The sequence below is a fragment of the Polistes canadensis genome, unplaced genomic scaffold, assembly GCF_001313835.1.
Source record: "Polistes canadensis isolate GaletaPanama2010 unplaced genomic scaffold, ASM131383v1 scaffold_266, whole genome shotgun sequence".
In the NCBI taxonomy this organism is placed as follows: domain Eukaryota; kingdom Metazoa; phylum Arthropoda; class Insecta; order Hymenoptera; family Vespidae; genus Polistes; species Polistes canadensis.
Window position 1 is genome coordinate 84,750 of NW_014569813.1, and position 8,501 is coordinate 93,250.

The window sequence follows — 8,501 nt, forward strand, 5'->3', positions numbered from 1 at the left end:
TTCTGATGGTAACTTACCGGTATGATAAGAGTAGAGCACTACAATTACCGATATGAGGCTAAAAAATGTTACTAGATTTCAATATATTTTAAACTTTCTTATTTCCTAGTAACTTTTAATAGGAAGTACTGTACACATTGTGAATGTGTAATTTAATTCTATATACATTTAAAAACAAACAACAATTAGAAATCAAATATAGATCATTTATTTTAATTATTTATTAAAGGTGGAATCTTTACGTATGGCATACGAACTTTCTTTATATACAACAGATAATTTTAAGATATCTAGATAGTAAAAAGTACTGCCTTTGAGAGTGAATTTCACTCGTGTCTCTCCCTGTTCATTTGTTTGGATATTTTGTTTAAAAATTGTTTTTACATGATAAGAATAAATGTAATTAATTATATTTGATTTAATGTTAGTATATTTTATTAGTTTTTATCTCGTACAAAAAGTTTTCTTTACATTTCTTTAATGAGAATCTGTGATGTTAAAAATATATAAGATTTAATTTATAAAAAATAAACTAAAAAAAAAACGTAGTACTTTCTTCTTAAGCAATTGCTGTGTATTCATAATCCATTAGATGTTTTATGATTATCCTTCGAGTATCAGGATATGACTCTACTAATTTCAGCTGAATGGAGCCCTAATTTGACGCTGAAAATCAGCGTAAAGCGTCACCATAGGGTTCCACCCTTAGACTCTATTATTTTTTATTGCTATAGCGGAGATTATAAATATATCTATTTATCTTTACATTTTGTTAATACCACTAAACGAGATTGTAAAAAAGGCTAACGAATCTGAGATCTTAAATATTCCTACGTATCCGATGATTGTCTTCCGACATTATGACACGAGAAATGTTCAACCCTGAATAGAAAAAGAGATATATATATATATATGTCTTAATAAAAAATAAATGTGTATAGTTAATATCACTGCTTTACAATTTACAATTATCGGACAATCGCTGCACCACATTTTAATACCATAGAAAATATTTCTATTTTCAAGCTTGCCGATACTAAACAATATATTGGTATTGTAACGATAATAATTATACTAACAATAAAAGTACCTATAGTTATATCATTAACAATAATAATAATAAGGATGACGATGATGATAATGATTATAATGATTATAAAGATGATAATGATAATATTAATAATAATTATAATTATAGCATATAGTAGTAATCTCCATACTAATAATGTATAATATTAATGATCGATAATTACGGTCATTAATTAATTAACAAGAATAATGTACACATAACAATAACTTGATTAATGAACGTCCAATTTAATCGACGTATTATGCTACTACGCTATTTGTATAATTTATCTGTATATTATATACTAATGAAATGTATTAAGAGAGAGAGACAAAAAGAAAGAAAGAAAAAAGAAAATATAAAGCAAGAAATATTTCTTCTTTCACGATGTTAAACAACGTATTATAGAGATTTAATTAGAATAGTTAGGACTATTTCTATTATCCATATATTTGTTGATAGGAGATAAGATAAAGAAAATTCAACGAAAGTTAAGTATCATTCGATGAACTTAAGTATTTGAAAAATAGTATGTACGTATTTTTTCTTCGCTTATCTAACAACACAAAAGTAATACATATCAATAATGAAAATGATGAAACGTATAACATTTATAAGACACAATAATTAATAAAACGATGTTAATAATGATTATATGATAGAAAATAAATAATAACTATAATTAACGTAACAGCCTGTAAAAATGGATAGCATGATTCGCTATCACGGCGTATTAACGATGGCAGTGACATCCGTCGTTCTTATTTCTAAAAAGAACAAGAAATATGGGAAAAGAACAAATGGCGAAACGAAGAAGAAGAAACCGAAATAAACAAACAAAATAATTAGAGTGACTAGGATTATTAACAATAAGAATCTTTAGATTCTTTTGGCACTAGATGCGCCGTCGATTCTAAAGCAGGATTTTCGAATACCGACGATTAATTATATTATAACAAGCCGATTCTTGTATCAATAATATATAAAGACAATTTAACAATATTTATTTATAATTTCGATGTAAGGATCTAATCGTTAATAATTCATATTTTCAAAATAAACACGTTAAATATATAAATATATATATATATATATATATATGAATACGTATACAATTAATTTTGGCGACAAATTTCTAATCCTCCAGGAACAAATTAGAGAGATCTATGATCATTTATTAGATACGTGGGCATCATCATTGGAACATATCTCGAAGTATTATTGTTCGATTAAATAATGGAAAGACGTTATTTCACATTCCTAACATTACAATTATCTTAAATCTAAGTTAACTATAACGATCAATGTTTTTATCGAATGTACAAATTATCGATGAAAGAAATGATTAAGGCTCTTCTCATCGATTTTCCATTTTTTGTTTTAAATCGATGTACACAGGTGTCTACGATGTATGGAAAATATCAGGATTTTTGTCAGTGAGTTCGCGTAATTTTGGAAACTCTGATCCAACAACATTTAGAGAACGATGATTTAAATAATATATTGTTTCGATATTTTTTTCAAGTCAACCGACCTAACTTCGTTTTTTTACCGAACTTGAATTTAACGTTTTGAAAGGAACGTCGTCGAAGAACAACATTTTTTGGTCAAGCAATCGTGTTATTGTCTAACTCTGCAAATTCTCTAGTAACCTTGCAGACGTAATAAAGTCGTTCATAAAGATCAGCAGTACAACCGAAATCGCGAAGATCATTTAGCCAATAAGAAGATACATGTCTACCGGTGTCGATGTAGGTAATCAAATACCCTTTGCCAGTTTCCTGAGATACTATTATCTTTGTATGATCCACGAAGAAGTTTACTTGGAGTAATGGAACTGTTAATTCCATAACAATTGCTTTATCTGTCCTAAGCCACCGTCTCATGCGTGGAACATAAGCGTTCTTTGATTGTTTCACCGTTGTACGATATTTCTTTAATTCACCACCTAAATTTTTGACAACGTGTTAAAATAATTCTAAATTTGAACATCTTATTAACACTTTTAGTAAGTGTAAGTAAGTAAAAGAAAAAGAAAAGTGAGATGACAATTTACCTTCCGTTAAAAATTCGTCCATGTATTGAGTAAAGTGATGAAGTAGCTCAAGTTTTTTCTGCAAAGGTACAGGTATATCCCTTTCACGGTGATATCTCGTAACTTCGTCGTCGATTGTCATGTATTCGATTCTTCTGTAAATTAAAATTTATTCATATATATGTATATTATTTTTTCTATATATAATAGATTGATTCTTTATTTTGAATATTTTTGAATGTTTATACTTATGAAATATCTCCTAAAAGAGTTTCAAGTTTCTATCTCAATTTTAACTTTTATCATAGAACGATGTAAGTTTCCCATTTAAATACCATACGCTTTTTGGAATTGAATGATCAATATTTTATTCCGGTCAAAGTAATTATTCAAACAATTTGAAACATTGTAAACTTTATTCTTATAATATTAATTGTTCACTTTAGAATTTGTACAGATTTTTAATTATTATAATTTTGGAGTTGTAGATAGATGAAAAAGAAAATAATTTGGTTTGAAATCATACGAGCCTTTTGGAAGAATAAAAATTCAACAATACCGAAAGTAAAAGACTATCCTGATATATAAATTATTTAAAATATGTTATGCGGTATACGAGAATTATGTAATACAATTTTTTGGTTTTATTTTCCTCAAAAGAAAAAAACAAACAACTTAAAATTAATTCATAATAGAACGTACGTATTAGAAAATCATCTAGTTGTCATCAATCCTTACCTCCTGTCATGAGTATAACTGATCTTGGTATTGTCGTTGAATAAAACACCAACTGATTTATCTGACAATTGAAAACCTAATCCATATTTGTTGGAATAATCTATCCACTTTGTGACAAAAAGGGGCACGATATCTTCGACACCAGGCGGATTCTGTTGCAAATTGTTACGTTTCATTTCGGAAACAAAACTGTCCAATGCACGATGCATCTGAGCACTTTGAGCAAGTAGACTAGTCTTTTTATTGTCGGGACAAAGTACGCTACTTAATCGTTGTTTGAACCTGGGTAATTTAGGTAATTTTCGTACCAGCCAATTGGACACCTTCGAATCTTTTTGTATATTTTTTTGAGACCGTTCGAGCAAATGTTGATTTTGCGTTGGTTGTTGGTTTGCGTTAGGCATCGTTGCTCGTTGCTGAGAACGTGGATAAATATCTGGATGATCTAAACTTTGCCAAACCTACAAAAATGAAAATCAAATTCTATAGTCAGTGATGTTACATAATCCATTATTCGTATCTCTATGTTTTATTTGATGTTCATTATAAACGATAATACAATTCCCCTATTTCTAAATTGTTTTCCATATACCTGAGCTTTCCCAAGTTCCTGATTTCTGGAAGCAGTCGAGACCGAAGATGGCGAAGAAGAAGAAGCTGGCTCGAGTATCGTAGCGTGCGGCATTTGGTAGCAACAAGTGTGCGGTAAAGAGGGTGGTATGTATTCCTTTGTAAGATACGGATGTTCCTTCACCCATTCCGAGGACGGTCGGAGTTCTGGATTCGGTTGTAGCAACCAGTTTATAAGATTCTGACCGTTCCTGCTTGCTATCGAGTCATCGACCTCGCGATAATCATTTTTACATATTCTCGCGTAGGTTTTCTCTAATGTCGCTGTCTCGAAGGGTGGCTGTCCGACCAGTAATGCATAAAGGATGCAACCTAACGCCCAAACATCCGCCTCATAGCTGTACGCTTGTTTGTACAACACTTCCGGTGCAATATAATTCGGTGTACCACATATGGTCCTAAAAAAGGGTTTCAATATTTGTCAACTAATCAAACAAACATTTGTTTTTTAAACAACGATACGAAACGAATTTTCTTTTATTGATGTCAAACTAATGTTTGAATTAAAAAAAAAAAGAATATATTAAAAGTTGTCTTACACTCGTCTACGTTGACCATCAGGCCTCGTAGCCAAACCAAAGTCTCCAATTTTGACGATCATACGATCTGACAGGAACATGTTGCCTGGCTTCAAATCCCGATGGACGACCTTCTGCGAGTGAATATACGCTACACCGGTTACCATTTGTTTCATGTAATATCGTGCTTCCGGTTCTGTGACTTTACCACGGTACTTCAATACGTGCATTAAACTCTGTCAAAATAAAAATAAGAAACGTTTATGTCTTCTTTCTTTTTTTTTTTAAATTATGCATTAAATTATGCAAAAATACGATTAGAATGCATTACAAATATTTCATCTCGTGAGCTATTACGTTATTTTGTAATTATTAAACTGAATTATATCTCTGTTTGGTTTTTCTTTTACCACGAACAACATTATAATTAATAAAGGGAATAATATTCCTAGTAGATAATTAAATTCATATGACTTAACTATTACGGAATATTATATTTGTATAATCATATTAAGGTAACACATTTGAAGAAAGTTTTAATAATACTTTATGATTATTGTTATTATTATTTATAATGACTATTTTCTATGAAATAGATTAACAGACAATTTTGTGAAAGTTTCGTGATGAAGATTTGATGAAATAATTGTGTGTGTCTCTGTGTGTGTCTGTGTATATATGTATAGATCGTTTCGTCGCATCCTAACGGTACAAACAAGTCGACAGATCGGCCACGGAGAGTGTAAGTGCCGCTCTCTTTGCCAATCGAACGGAAAAGATGAACCTCAAGGTGGATAGTGTGCACCTCAAGTAAGCATAATTCCGAAGAATGAACGAACACGTGCATCATCGCGTGCAGACTACCTCGGTTGCATATTTTTGTCCATACCTGGATCGGAAGTCGGCCTGAATTCCACGAATATTTACTCAATTACATTTACAATCTTACTCAAACAGATTATTTTGTTCATTTAAAAGATAAATATATATTTGAAAATCTTTATCAATTATTTAACGTATATTTTGTCTTACATTAGACACCCTAATTCGCGATTGTTTTCTATTTATTGTATATCTTATATATTATTTTTGTATAATATATTTGTTTTAAATAAAATAGTTTGTTCTAACTGTTACAAAAATTTTGTTGTTTTATTTTTCATGTGTAAAAGTATTAGTGTTCCTTTCTCAGTTGGAGGTGACGTTAGAAATTGTCAGAATATAAGCTTGGGAAATCTCACATGAATCCTATAGAATGCTATGTCGTAGAAAAGCAACAGATAGGTGTAAAGATATAAGGAGTCATACCTTTCGCGGACAGGGTTCCAACAACATATATACGTTTAAGTTGTCCTCGAAGTAATGATGCATTTGTACAACGTTCACATGATTCAATTCTTTATGGATTATGATTTCGCGTGCGGTCTGTAAAACATAAAGTTTCTTTTTTTAATGGATACTTTTTTTAAACAAAGATTTTCATTTAAAAATCATTACGGTTATTGTCCCATCAAAATTAATCAAACTTTTTATATTGATCGTATATATATATATTATACTATACTATATAAAAGATTATTTATAATAAGAAAAATTTGGAACGACTCATTTAATAATTCATTCTAACAACGAGATAAAGTATTAGATCACATTAACAAAGAAATAAAATATAAGCAACGGTAAACGTCGAAGCCAGTCGAAAAATATTTGATGTATATTTCAAAAAATAAAACGATCATTATGTTACCATTACTATTAACAATAAAATTATACGTGTTACACATTGTTCGAATAAAATAAAACAGAAATGACTTGTCATTTTCGCAATTTGTTTTACTACTTTTTCGGCTTCTCCCATACCGTGCAAATAAAATTTAGACGAAAGACACATTCTGTTGAATCCTATCGGTGAAACTTTGCCATTTTTCGATTCTCCGATCGAAATCAAATCGAAAATAGTATTAGAGTCGCGTTTGATTTCAGGAATCCATTTTTGGAATGAACCCAAGTGGACCAGGATAAATCTTGGAGGGCGTATAACGATGAAAGAAAGTTGAGTCGACGTTTGCGAACCTTTTGCATGTGGATTTTCTGCATCCGATTTTTCGGGATTATCTTGCAAGCGTATTGATTTCCATCACTGACGTCGGTCATTAGGTAGACCCTTGCAAAGCCCCCCTGGAAATAAAAATAATTATTGAATTATTATTTAATTCACAATCCCATAACACTCATGATATTTGTTATTTTTTATTTAATCTTTTAACTGCTATAACAAATATTATACTTGTTAAACACGGGATACGTAAAACTATACTGTAACATTTTATTAAATTTTAATAACGAAATATAATGCATTTGATTTTGTTAAATTATTATGAAATAATATATTATTTATCGAGTACCATATAGATTTATTTAATCTTTTAACTGCTATAACGAATATTATACTCGTTGAACACAGAATACATAAAACTATACTGTAACATTTTATTAAATTATAATAACGAAATATAATGCATTTGATTTTGTTAAATTATTATGAAATAATATTTCTTGTATCGAGTATTATTTTTCTTATATTTATTAGTAATTTATTTTCATATTATATATGAGTATTATTTTCATTAGGTATATTCTTTATCAAGTACCATATAGATTCATATTACTAATACCTATTTAAAGCACACATGCATTTTAATTTTTTTATTTACCTAAAAGAAGTTTCCTTTAAATTAAGTAATTAATATCTTTTGACATAATAAATATAACAAGAAATAGAGATAATATAATTATAATAAAAATGAGTTTAAGAGAAAAATGATGAATTTGTATTTTCTTATTAAAATAAAACGTTAATATAAACGTAAAACGAATTCGTTCTTTCTGGCACGGAATAAGAGAAGAAAAAAATAAGAATGAAAAGTAGAGTAAGTAGAAATAGTTGTGGCTATTTCGAGATGATCTTACATACGTAAACGCACGTAAAAAGAGAGGAAGAAAACGCATGGTTCATATATATATTAAAAGAAAAAAAAAAAAAAAGAAAAAGGGTAGTAAGAAGAAATGGAAAATACGATAATTTCTCTTTCATTCTCATCGTTGCACCAAAGTGAAAGGTTTTCTCTTTCAAGATCTCTATTTAAAAAAAATATATAAATCCTCTCGAAGATAGGATAACTAATTCTCGATGACTCTTCAAAAGATTTTCTTCTCCTCTCAACATTTTTCGTTCTGGATTCGTGACTTCTCTTATTCTATTTAGTTTTCAAGTTGTGTGCTGAATAAAACTAGTACAACTGGTCATACATTTAGATATATATATATGTATATGTTATATTGGTAATATACAAAGTAAAAGAATTATTATATATTTTTTCTTCTAGACATTTTATAGAATGACAAATGCTATTATTAAACAAAGTATGAAAAAAGGTTTTGATATGGGTATTATATAAATGACATGTGCATTACTCAAAAATACAAATGTTATTCTGAAAAAATATATATA

At 29.2% G+C, this 8,501-nt stretch overlaps 1 protein-coding gene across 1 annotated transcript in view; it reads right to left on the reverse strand.

The window, feature by feature from the left end:
• Positions 1-2,179: 2,179 nt before the first annotated feature.
• Positions 2,180-8,501, reverse strand: part of LOC106790868 (serine/threonine-protein kinase polo-like) — a 16,296-nt gene continuing 9,974 nt past the window's right edge. The window contains exons 2-8 of the mRNA XM_014756086.1: positions 7,064-7,168; positions 6,299-6,415; positions 5,012-5,226; positions 4,435-4,870; positions 3,843-4,303; positions 3,126-3,259; positions 2,180-3,017 (exon numbers count right to left, since the gene is read on the reverse strand). Of these exons, the coding sequence (XP_014611572.1) occupies positions 2,677-3,017; positions 3,126-3,259; positions 3,843-4,303; positions 4,435-4,870; positions 5,012-5,226; positions 6,299-6,415; positions 7,064-7,168 (1,809 nt within the window). The 3' untranslated portion in view covers positions 2,180-2,676. The remainder of the gene's footprint in view (positions 3,018-3,125; positions 3,260-3,842; positions 4,304-4,434; positions 4,871-5,011; positions 5,227-6,298; positions 6,416-7,063; positions 7,169-8,501) is intronic.